The sequence below is a fragment of the Diplotaxodon limnothrissa genome, linkage group LG6 (assembly GCF_057381915.1).
Source record: "Diplotaxodon limnothrissa isolate DT_005_m linkage group LG6, D_limnothrissa_male_GT1.1, whole genome shotgun sequence".
Taxonomy (NCBI): Eukaryota; Metazoa; Chordata; class Actinopteri; order Cichliformes; family Cichlidae; genus Diplotaxodon; species Diplotaxodon limnothrissa.
This window is the reverse complement of record NC_140601.1, coordinates 32,824,468-32,837,595: the sequence shown is the minus strand read 5'-3', so window position 1 is coordinate 32,837,595 and position 13,128 is coordinate 32,824,468. Positions and strand designations below refer to the sequence as shown.

At 43.0% G+C, this 13,128-nt stretch overlaps 1 protein-coding gene across 2 annotated transcripts in view; it reads left to right on the top strand.

The window, feature by feature from the left end:
• The first annotated feature begins 2,220 nt into the window (after window positions 1-2,220).
• The window catches only part of adcy9a (adenylate cyclase 9a), a 54,765-nt gene continuing 43,857 nt past the window's right edge, over window positions 2,221-13,128 (top strand). For both annotated transcript variants that reach the window (XM_085355052.1, XM_085355051.1), the window contains exon 1: window positions 2,221-6,218. In XM_085355052.1, coding sequence (XP_085211178.1) covers window positions 4,379-6,218 — 1,840 coding nt within the window. In that variant the 5' untranslated portion in view covers window positions 2,221-4,378. The remainder of the gene's footprint in view (window positions 6,219-13,128) is intronic.

Here is a 13,128-nt window from a genome sequence, read left to right as displayed (position 1 = left end):
CCACATCCTCATCTGTGTTTGAGCATAATCTGTGTTTGCTGAGTTGACAGACGGGACCGTGCACAGTGTCAGCGCACACTTATCAGCGTAGCTTTATCAGCTCTTCAAACAGGCCTCTCTTGTAAGCTCTTGAACACAAGCATGCACACGCCACCCACATGCCATACACACACACTTCAGAGGGCAACTTGCTTCAATTCAAAGTTAAAACGTTATTGCTTCTTTAAAGATTCACAAATACATTAAATAAGCATAATAAACATTTATTACCTTGTTTATCATATTCTTATTCACGTGTGGCTCAACACTTATTTGATTCAGCTGCAGTGAACACAGTGTGGTGCACAATAGCAAAGCACACGTTACTGATCCTTGACAGTCAACACACCTTAGACATAAGAAAAATACATTTGATATTAATCCACAAACTTGCCGTGGATAATTGCTATTGTGTCAAATGTCAAAGTTGTGGAACCACTTTTCAATGACTTTTGCAAAAGTCCTTAATTCCCTAATTCATACATATTGTAGTCAATTTGATTGGTGTGAATTTAAGCCCTGCTACTGTGGTTACACAGTTGCCCAGCATGGTTTCAAATTTAGCATTACTGTACTTCTTAACTTAAGACGAATGTAATGTGATTCTGATCTGATCTGATTGCACTGCAAACATTAGTAATTTACAACTGGAAAAAGTGCTAGATTTCATATTTTCCTACACATCAGACTAATCTGAAGAGTTTGGTTGCTGGACTCTACAAATATAGATGTGGATCAGGATGCACAAGTTAAGCACTGAGAACAGTTCATTTGTTTCAAAGACAAAGTAAGACGTTCTGCTACTATCAGACAGGATGTACAAGGTCTAACCAGAACAAAAAATGTTGTATTTTATAGTATAACCCAATACTGAATACGGGTTTTAGTGTCCCACATGCATACCGTCATGTCAAACCCATTCCCCCCTATTTAAGGCCAGCATTGAAGTAATTAACTGTCGGTTTAATCAATGGTAATTATAGGAAAGACTGCCATATTTGATCTTCTAACCTGAAAACTTGACTCATCTGAAGTTCCAGTCAACAGACACATCAGATATGACGGCGTGTGGTGCAGGATATCCACAGTCAGGAAATGATATTTCAAGCAAAACAAAAAAGGAACCACGCCGATTAATATCTTGTTCTTCTGTGGGTGTTACTGTAATTAATGCTTTATAAGCACAAACTGTTAATTTAACAGCGCTTGTTAAGCGCGTGAAGAGGCGTGAAGATAATCACTCAGAAAACATTCAGTTATTCCCTCTGACCAGACGCAGCGAAGCTTCGTACTTATTTATGGAAACCACCAATCAACAAACACTGATCGAGGAAGGTAGAGTCTAGCTTAAAGTGATCAATCTGGTTTGGCAATTGTGTCGTATTATTATGGTAAATTAAGATCACTTTTAAAAGGTTTGTTGCTGCCTGTAACCTTGATATGAGGTTAATTATACTTTAGCTTTTAGCTTAAGGTGAGTGCTGACTAATATTGGAAAACTTATGTTATTTGATTAGTTATTTGAGTTACTTATTTTCCAGTTAAATACATAAAAACCAAGTACTTGTAATAAAGTGTTACTGTAGCTATATATCTATTACATTTATAACATTTTTGTATGGTTCCTTTTAATGAAGAACATTAAAACTGGCTTAACTTGCAAACTAGGCCAGGCAACAACAGCATACCTTTCTGGGTTTTTTTTTTTTTGATAAATGATATTTCTGTTTGTGAAGAAGCAAATTGTTTTTTGTTTTGTTTTTTAACTGAAACCGCCACAAACACTGCCATGGACAAAATACCGTTAAGGTACTATATTTATTTAGGTGTAAGTGGTGCGCTGCTTTTATTGTGAAAACCTGCTGCCCCCCCACGCCTCCCCAGCTTTAAACGTTTCTTCTTCTTTTTTTTTACTTTAACTTACAAAATGTTGTTCGTGCGTTTTTAAGTGATCCTGTTTCTATCCCGTGTTTTTTTCGGAGTCACTATCCTTTACAGAGCAGCGAGGTGAAGTTTTTTTTGGAGGGGGGGGGGGGGGGTGAAAAATGTTTTACTGTCTTTGCGTTTCTTGAAAAGCAAGACCGGAAACTATGTTTTTTAAACTGTGGTTTGCTTTACAGGCTCCTCGGTCACAACCAGCACACCAGCTGGGGCGAGGATTTCAGTCACAGCGAAGACCCCTGGAAGCTGCAGGAGAGGAGATACCACGTTCGCCTGGATAAGACCGCGAAAGCAGCCACAAACCTGTATGTGTTTATATCCACCACACCAACTCCAGCAGAGAGCTTTATCAGGAGGGGGGAGAGAAAGGGTGGCACCAACGACGGACGGAAGAGGACGCACCACAGCCAGAGCGCACAGTGTTGTGTTTGTTGGACACACACATGCCAGCGAAAACTAGCACTATCCAGACCTAAGGAATTGCTTGAGATTAGAAGTCACCGCTGTTTGGTGGGTGGGTTTTTTTTAATCCCACCGAGGAGATCCAAGGGTTTTCTGTATTGCTCTGGGGATTTTCGCCTTCTTTGCTCTAAGGGAACGCGAGGGGAGGAAATCCAGCCTCAGCTCCAAATATCTAGAGACTCTTAACTGGGTCTCCTCTCCAAACGCAGGAAATACGGCCTGGGATAAAAGTTTGGGAGCTTTTTGGAAAGTGGAGGAGGTTTGTGGCTGACGACTTGCACACGTTTTGCGACTTTTTAAAACCGGGAACGTTTTCTGCTTTTGGAGCTTCTGGTTTTCTACAGAGGAGGTAGAAGAAAAGCATTAAGATGTTACACGCTGTCGGTGTTGTTATTTGCAACAGTTTTGATCATCACTATTTATAGACCAGCCTGTTCCGACCGAGGGTGTTCCTCATAGCTGTATGTTTTGCCAACTGCGCGCAACAAGTTGCAGACACTCCCAGCAGAGGCAAACCTACCGTACGCTAATTTGGGCCAGCGGATGGTAGCCTATTTTCTGCTCTTCTCTGTTCTGATCATGCGTCTTTGAATAGCGCATACCCCCTCCCCGAGCCCCTCTTTGGAAGGCAGAGGGGAAACAAACGGTGGAGATCCGGAGAGGGAGTTCAGGAAAGGACGGGGCTGGATCCGTGGGAATAGGCCTGCCTGTCAGGCCTCTTATGATCTGGGGTTTGGACTGGACAGGACTGCGAAATAACTCGGTGTGGAATATTTGCAAGGGCCCGCTGTAAAGATAAAAGGGGAATATATGGGAATAAGAAATGCAAATCCTCAGCAGCCTGAGCCATGCAATGACAGTGGATGTAGTGGAAGGTAAAGCCGCATTCATTACAGAGCTCAAACTTTAAAAAGGAAATAAGGGAATTAAACGTTTGCCCTTATTTTAGGCAAACGAGAATTTAAATATTTAGTACTTAAAAACATACATTCTGTGTAAAGGGAGAATAAAGCTCATACATTACTTTTTTGAAAACAGTTTACTTCTTTTGATCCTTTATAATGAGGGAATTTAAAGTGTCCACGCGTTTTTGTGTCAGCACTACTTGTTCATAACACAGATTTTAGGGTTTTTTGTTGTTGTTTTTAAACAAGGAGTGTAAAGGGATCATTTATCCGCATGTTGTGGAGATAAGAAGGGACAGAGTAACTTTTGTAGCCAGACGCCTGTTGACAGTCTAAATCTAGCATCTGCTCACACAATGAAACATTCGCCTTGAATGCTTTCCCCCCTACCAAACAAACAGTGCTATTGTGGAATGAGGGAACTCGTAAGGGTTTTTTTTCCCTAACGGCATCTAACTGTAATGTCAGTAGTACCGAAATATTGCGCACACTCAGAGGAGGTCATTTCCAGTCATGTAACGACAGGGCCGACTTGATAAAGGCACAAAAACAGATGCATCACTAAAGGCTCCTTTCCGAGAAGGATGTTCTATTCAGGAGGCAGAAAGAGTGATGACGGTGTTTTTACCGCAGCTGGAGAGAAAGCCGGGCTCATACCCAGAGCCTCTTTGGAGAAGGATACATGTAATGTGAGTACTGACGCAAACCCGGGGTCGGATAATGGACTGCTCAAGAAACTGGAACGGCGCGTCTTATGTGAGTGAGTGTGCGGGCTGCTGCGTGCGTAGCAAATACGTCTGTCCCGTGCTCACCATTCATGCAGTGTGATTATTCCAACAAACACCTTTGCTCTCGCTTCCCCTCTGTCTGCCTGTTTGTCACTCCATCACCGCCGCCTCCTCCCTTCTCCGCGTGCCACTTGTGCACACACGGCGCCCACGCACCGCGTCTAATTGCCTGAGCAATCATCGGGAGATATCAACATAAAATATTAATATCTGACACCTCGTCTCCGCGTCACACCAGTCAATATGGCCACTCTACAGCATCATCGGCAGCTTCTTATGCGTGACACGGAGGTGGCATGCGACTCCAGCGGGGACGGCGCCGTGACAGTGCGGATTACCAACAGCGCGCCACGTGTGCATCAACATGAGCCCCTGAGGGCTGCCAACAGTGGGGGAGGAGGGGCTGCTGCCCGTGGGGCTGTGAATAAAACGAACCCTAACACCCACAAATGCAGCATCTCCTCCAGCTGCAGCTCGGCAGACTCCAGACCGGCTGTGACCTCCACATCCAGGGTTCACAGGAAGGTACCGCAACTGTTTGAACGCTCTGCTGCTCAGTGCTGGGACCCCAAGTTCGACTCTCCCATCCTGGAGGAGGCGTGCCAAGAGAGGTGCTTTCCTCAGACCCAGCGGCAGTTCCGTTATGTGCTGTTCTACCTGGCAGTAGCATCTGTGGTCTGGGGGGTGTACTTTGGGGTCAGAAGTGACTGCTGCAACCCCGTCACCTTCCTAACCCCTACAGCCTTCTTTTTAGTCTTACTAGTGCTCCTTTTTTTGTTTACTTTCACAAAGTCATACACGTTGCTGTACAACCAAACCTCCTTGCTCCTGATAGCGTTTACCTTCGCCATCACATTAGCTCCACAGATACAAACCGATGGCTACACTGGGCTGGAGAGGGCCGGTGGTGGGAATGCCTCACATCCCTCACAGGACAGCACACCAGTATGTTCATCCCCTTGTATTTCTTCTGTGGGAACCTTTTCTTTGTGCATGGAGGTGCTGTTGATTTTATATAGTGTCCTCCATGTCCGCCTATATGCCTCTGTGATGTTGGGGCTGCTGTATTCTATATTATTTGAGGCATTAGGATGGCTGCCGTTCCTTCAAAAGACTTCTGACATTCTCCGTTGGCTGGGACCCGCCAAAGCTCTGCTCCATTTGTGTGCCCATGTGATTGGCATCCATTTGTTCATTATGTCAGACGTGCGTTCTCGCAGCACGTTTCTCAAAGTGGGCCAGGCTATCATGCATGGCAAGGACTTAGAGGTGGAGAAGGCCTTGAAGGAGCGCATGATCCACTCAGTCATGCCGCGACCGGTCGCAGACGAGCTGATGAAGCAGGGGGACGACGAGGGCGGTGGTGAGAACTCTGGAAAGAGATATTCCTCTGGTGCCTGCTCAGCCTCAGCAGTTTCAGTGAGTGGCGGAGGGGGCAGTGGAGCTTCACAATCCCAAAGTGTCACAAACTCCAAGAATAACCCCCACAACAATCACAAACGCAAAAAGACCTCAATCCCTAGTGGGCAGATAATATTTAGGCCTTTCAACATGAAACGCATGGACCCTGTCAGCATCCTTTTCGCAGACATTGTGGGTTTTACCAAAATGTCTGCCAACAAGTCGGCACCGGCCTTGGTGGGCCTTCTCAATGACCTTTTTGGACGTTTCGACAGGCTCTGTGAGCTAACCTGTTGTGAAAAGATCAGCACTCTGGGTGATTGCTATTACTGCGTAGCAGGCTGCCCTGAGCCCAGACCGGACCATGCCTACTGCTGTGTAGAGATGGGCTTAGGCATGATCCAGGCCATCGAGCAGTTCTGCCAGGAGACACGTGAGACGGTCAGCATGCGCGTTGGAGTCCATACAGGCACCGTCCTGTGTGGGATTCTTGGAATAAAACGCTTTAAATTTGACGTATGGTCAAATGATGTCAATTTGGCTAACTTGATGGAGCAACTGGGTGTGGCAGGAAAGGTTCACCTATCAGGAGCCACTGTGGGATTCCTGGATGACCGTTACCTGAGAGAAGATGGACGTGTGGCAGAGAGAGCCGGGCCGAGCGTGATGGAGAAACTGAAGGGTAAGTGGTTGTTCAACTTTCTTTGCATGACAGTCACACAGAGAGGGTTGCTGCCTTTGAATTCTGCTTAGACATGGATTATTATTTTAAAAGATATATTAACAAATTAAAGATTACCAGTTGGTTTATCTTCAAAGTTCTTTGAGTTTGTAACATTTGCACTGAACACTGGACTGGGATAAAGAGCTAATTAGCTGCTAAACAGCAGGAAGAGCGGGCTATCACATTTCAATAAATTCATACAGGTGGAAGCTTGAGAGCTAACTAATCTTAGCACTTGGTCATTGCGAATGAGTAGGGTCAGTGCATGTCTAGACAGCACTAAAATATGTTATCTGACCAGTTATTCCTGCTGAAACAATCTACCAGCAGAAGTGGGAGATCAACCTTAAAGACTAAGAGATTAGAGCACCAGGAAGAGACACAAGTTTTGGTTTCTATCAGTTGGATGTCATTCAAGTAGTAGTCAGTTAATATGTTGTCTCTGCACGGGGGATTTTTGACTAAACCACTGCAATACATTTAAACTCTTATACAGCATTCAATGCATATTTATAATGTCACGTTGTTGCTCAAGGACATATATCACCCTCTCCATCAATACCCTATGACAGTAATGGTTTTGTGGGGATAAAAGTGCTATTTGGGAGCACAAGTCTGCAGACAGAGTCTTGTGTTATTGTGATTAGAACCTTTTAATTTCCCAAAACAACAAATGGATTTGAAGTCCTCACTACAGGCAGGAAACTTGCATAATATTGACATAAATGGATGCTTGTGGCACAAGGGTAACAGGATAGGTATTGGCATATACAGCAGAGATGGCTTAGATTTGTGAGCGTGACTGATACACAAAGTTTATGTTTGATCAAGCAGTTCCCATGAAGTCAAACAAGGTCAACGTGGCTGCACAAATCAGGCACTCTTTATTTAAACCCAGTTTCTAACCATCTGTTTTGTGCTTCTCAAAGTAAAGAACCTCCATACGTGACTTTTGTTTTCTCAGCGCTCTCAGTCAGTGCTGTGTTTGCTGCATATTTCTGACTGTGTTTGGGATTTGTCGTCGCGGTCGGGCAGCAGGAGCTGGAGATAGCGGTTGATAATAGCAGGACTGGCTGGCTTTACTGTTCTGAGGCAGGTATTCTGTTGGAATCCTCTGGATTAAGCAGGTGTTCATCGTCGTGTGACCACCATTTGTAGGAAAAGGAGGCGATAGGTTGGAAAGACTAGACAGACAGCAGAGAAAGGGTTAAAAGTATGGGACGAAATTGAAGCTTTATGCAACCTGTTCAGCATTTACAGGGTTTGGAGTCCATGAGTAAATGATTCATAAAGTTTGCTGAGGAAAAAAATGTATAGGAATTTTTTTGTTCTTGGTGGTTTAGGAATCTCAGCAATTCATACAGTGGGGTTACCGGGATTAAAGAGCAGGATATTTTATTAAGTCCAGTTAGTTGCAATAGATTGCTTAGTCATTCATCATGTGAAAAATAAACAGTGATTGTCACAGCCTCCCAAATACCAATGCTCGAGCCTTTTCTCTGCTGGTGGTGGTTTGATTAAGTTAGGACTCTTAAGACATGACAGACTTCTTTCATAATTTTTGATAATTAAAAAATGATAAATTGTGATAATATGACACATAACCACCGGACATATCTTTTCCTATAGACACACAGAGTGTGTCTCAATAGTCTGCCGAAAGCGGCATCAGTGGAACTAATCTATCCAGCAGGGAATTCCTCGTGGGCCGTCTAATCTTGGGTTGCTTGTGAAAAGAGACTGTCTGTTCTATTGTCAGGCCTTATGTCAGAGCGTATTCACACTTGGCTCTAAATGGTGCCATCACTTTCTATTTCTAGACTGGCGAACAGTGACAACATGAGATATTGACAAGCAGCTTTTGTTGAGGGAGAGAAAAGTGGAGAATGACATCTAGTTTCCTTCTGAAACAGAAACCGTTTCCTTCCTTCAGGGAGAGAGATGAGAATAACAGTTTGCTTCTGTTGCATAGAGAAAGAGATGGGTTTTTTTGTTTGTTTTTGGTTTTTAAAAGAGCAAAAAACGAGAGCCTAGATCCAGACTGGATTTTTAGAGATTGTGCTGATATGGATAAACTGACAGAAATTGCATTTGTACATAATCAATATGTAATTTTAAAAAGGGAAATGCGTTAATTAACGTCCCAGCTATGTATTTTACAAACAGCTTAATGAATCATCTGCTCAGCTGTGATGCATACTCTGCTGCCGACAGTGCCAGGTGAAATGCATTTGGAACTACTCAGATTACAGCAATTTTCACGGTTTTCCGGTACGTCCGGTTCAGGATCATTTCCACAGTTATCCTTTCTCATGAGTAGCACAGAGCAGGAAGTAGTCTGCTTAAGATGCAGTCACATTAATGCAAACAATCCATGTGGTTTAGGGAGGGAGGGAAGGGAGCTGCCTGGATAAAGCGTGCAGGAAACGCCCACACGCTAGCAGCAAATGTAACAAAATTCACACCTTTGCACATCTTCTGCACTTTTAAATCACTTAGACTTGAGAGCTGGCAAGATGAAGACCAGCTAATCAGGCAACATTTGACATTTCTGTTCTCATCTGCATGTTTGGAGCTGCAGTGCATGTGTGATTGCAGAGCAGTGATACTATTTGTAAATTACCCACCAGCATCTTTTTATGCATTTTGTTCTGTGCAGTGGTGCACATCGACGTGTTTGTGTTTCAGAGAATCTCAATGTAGAAACTTTTATTGAGAAATATTGTGTGAATATTAGATTGGAGAAAAAGGCAGGTAATGAGAAAGGTAAGAATCGGCAAGCTAACCAACTTTTGTAGCTTTTCCCAGTGTTAGTTTTCTCACCTTAAACCAGAGATTTGTAAAGCTGCCAGAATATTGTGCTCTTTAAGACATCTTTGACTCTGAAGATAAACTGTTGCAACTGCTGTAGCCAAATGTTCCCATTTGGACATTTTTCTCAATTTATTGTGTAGTTATGGCCTCTCTCATCTTCATTCGGTCACTGTCTCCAAGCTAGCTTTTTCTGATATACTGCTTATTGACTTACTGTGAAATGCTAACTGAGCTGTCCCATTTCTCAACGTTCCCTTTGTTATCCATACGCCTCAATTTCAAACACACAACCCTAGTCAGTTATTGGGTTTGAAAATAGGTTACAGAGTAGTTATTAATCCCCGGTACCTTTAATCTCAGACAGTTGCGAAACTGAGATTTTATGATTCACGGTGTCCGTTCTCCTTGTCTGACACGAGTGATTAATTCTGTGCGTTTCTTCGGTGTTCTCCGTCTGTAAGCTGCGTTTCCCCCTCCTCTTCACCCCATGTCGGGGTCTTCTTCCCTTTCATGTACCGCATCTCTCCCTCTGCTTTGCCTCATCCTCACTGTGTAACACATTCATTGCCTCAGTCTCCCACCTGTCACCCAGGCCTGTACATGTGGTCCTGTTGTGTAACAGTGCTTTAGTGCTGTCTGCTGTCTGTCTTTAGTCACAGCTTTGCTATAGATCCTTCGCTAGGCTGAATGAGCCGGCTCCGGTGTCATGCTTCCATTCATTCTCTCTCACTGAAACACCACTTGCCATTCTCTCCTTTACAAATACTCAGCCTGTATCAGAAATGCAGTTTGTGCAATGGATGACGCAGCTGCAAATCACATCTCAGTGCACCATGAGGAATCTGTTTTCTTTACAACTTGCCTTACTTGAAAGAAGAAGAAGAAGTCATAATTTTTTAACTATGTGGTAGTTATAGCAGCGCTTCTTAAGTTACCAGTAATAAAGTTGAAGCGCTTTCACGTCCTGCGTCCTGCGTCCTGCATCCTGCACTTTGGGTCCAAATCCTCCCTCCAGCTCAGTGGTACATGACAATTTCCATTTACCTTTGCTCATTTGATGCATATCTATTCACACCCACAACTGAAAAGCTCCAAATCTACAGCAACTTTTTATTAAAGCCCATTAGGCCTGTGTGTGCTGCTGTATTTCTTTCCTGTGCATGTGTGGTTTTTTTCTGCTTGACCTTTTTGATGTTATTGTTCGTGCTGTCAGATTTTACACACAGTTTATTTCCAGCGAGATGATTTTTGCATTCTCAATTTTCCTGCTTCGCCTCATATTTAAATCCTGCTTGTGTCACTGATTGCTCTGCTCAAATGCTCGTGCCGCCTCCGTCCTCTCTAATCCAGGCCTGCCATATCTCTTTTAGCTTCAAGCACACAAACACACTCAGATTTCACTGCAGGTGGTGAGGGAAGCACATTTCTGTCGCGTATTCGTGTTTAGCCAGTTTCTTTATCCCTGCTTTACCTCTTGCGCTAATGCGCAATGTTTTTCCTTTACAGTACAATATAGCAGCCTGTTATACGTCTGCTAGACTCAAGGTATCAGCCTTGAACTGTTCTCATGGTATCATGGCGTAGCACTAGCGCCTTTTCAGTTTCGATTTGCGTCTAAACTTGGTGCCCGTGTGTATACATATTTGTGTGCTTGCACGTGTATACATGCAAGCTGCATGCATTTGGCTTTTTTCCACACACGCTCGCACACATATTTACAAACTGGTCCATCCTACTCTTGCATGGAGTTTCAGTGGAAAGTCCATGCCCTCAGGCTGATTAGTCTTTGCTAAATCAAACATGTCACCTAAATATGCAGTTGCAAACAGCAGATCCTTAGCCGTACCAGGCCAGCCCTAGTGTGTCACGGGGCTGTCCGTTTGTATTCTTTTCACTATATTTGGCGTCAACCACTGTTTTCTGGAGGTAAAGGTGACTGGCTCATTTTCAGCATTTCTATTAATCTCAGATCTTACATGCTAGCAAAATCATTTACTGTGAAAGCCACCGTGCACGTTCCTCCTATCTGTCTCAACACGATCGGGGTATTCATGGGTCAAGTGACAAAAGAAGTTCCAAATCTCATGCAAATACATTCAAAAGCTGCCCAGACAGTGACTTTCACACTATGTCAAAACAAGCTTTCCTTGGCTCATTAATTACATGTAATGTATATGGACTCCATTTGAGCTGTTTCAGTTTAAAACCATGGTGTTTTCAAGCCTTACTGGAACACTTGAACAGTGATTTAATTAGTTAGAGTTTTGCCAGTATAAAGAAGTATATTCTGGATTTGCTGATCATTTAGCTGATCAGTAAAATAACACACAAAAAACCCCAACAACAACCAACACTAAAACCCCCCTAAACAACATCACTGAACATTTATCAGGCACGCACATGTATTGATGAAATGTCTGGTGTGGTAGATAATTAACCATTAAAAACTGCTTTATAAATTGACAGTATGATAAAAGGATCATTATTGAAACCAGTCTTTGCACAAAAGAACCACGACAGCTGCACAGGCCAAAGAGTATTTCATGCTTTCGCTCAGTAGCTGCAGTTTCTCAGCTGTTAATCCTGATTTTTTGATTTTTAACAAAACCTGTCAGGAGGAGATGATCAGTAACACAGAGACAGAAACACACAGCAGTGCTCTCGCTGCCACGTTATAATTTGCTCTGCTCTTCAGATCTTCACCCTTCATTGGGAGCTACATCACCGCGCTAGCTAGCCAAACAAAACGTGGGCTTGTGCTTCCGCCTGTGTGTGTTTTACAGTAAAGATAAGAAATGGCTGATCAAAGTCTTTGTGTCTTATGTACACAGAGGTGCTTTTACTGTACACATCAGTTGATCACTCACAGGTGAACTCAGGTTGCCGGGGTGGCTTTAAAACGCTGTGTGTTTGTTCATCTCTTTCTCTTAGAAAATCTTTTTTTGTCTCATTTCATCTGCTTTTGCAAGGCTCTCTCATGGTATTGTCACGTGCATCACCTCGATCTGTTTGTTTGGAGGAATGCGTTCACTGTAAGGTTCAAAGGTCACTTGAAATCACTTCTCTAGGTGGTCTTCCAAGCGGCTCCGTGTCTTTCGGTATCCACTGCGTATGATAAAAGTGATAAGTACAAAAGTACAGTAACGTTAGAGCTGAAAACAAAGGAAAAACTAGGTCTATATATATTTTAATAAACGTATGGGCATATAACCACTTTTACTACTTAATGTTTTTACTCGAGGTGTGACAGACATTGCAGGCAATTAAAGAGGACCAGGGCTTATGCTTATCACTCACTAATCCTGTAAGTCCCATAAAGCGCAGTATGAAACGCTTTATGGGACTTGATGGTGGTAAAAACAGTTCTGATTTAATTCCTCTAGCTTCTTTAAATGCTAATCTACTGAAATCCTTGGCAGCAGCACTATTTTGATACTTATATTATTACTTATAGGATTTGCACATTCGCCTAACAAGAGAAAAGATGCTCTGTTTGATCCTGAGAGGAGCCACAAATCCCTTTGGAGTTATGTGAGGAAGAACATGTGGCATAAAAGTCTGCCAAATCAAATCAGTTACCTGCAGTGGCAACCACATTTATGAAGCAGCTAAAAGTAGCTTCTTCTTGTTATTTGGGACTGTTTGTTAGGTGTGGTGTAGTGTTTGACCACAGCGGGATGTAAGCAGTGAAAAACTTGTAGTTTCTGTATGTAGAGCTCCTTTTTTTTTCAGACACAGGCTCCAAAATCAGTCTTTTAATTGGAAATATCAAACATTTCACTTATGATATGTTTTTTTCCTTTGAAAAACTTTACAGATTATTTGTTATGTTTTCATTTTAGGAAGTTTACATTGATTTCTGACACGTGTTCTAAACTGCTTAAAAAAATAATTTTCCAACTATTTCATCAACTCTTTTGTTTGCTGATTGGCTCTCATGCAGGAGGTCGGTCCCTCCTGGATAATCTAACCTCAAAATAGTCATGTTTTACGTCACGTTGGACCGCACTTTGGTGGTTCAAATCCACCATCAGGCCGGGGCCTTTCTGTGTGC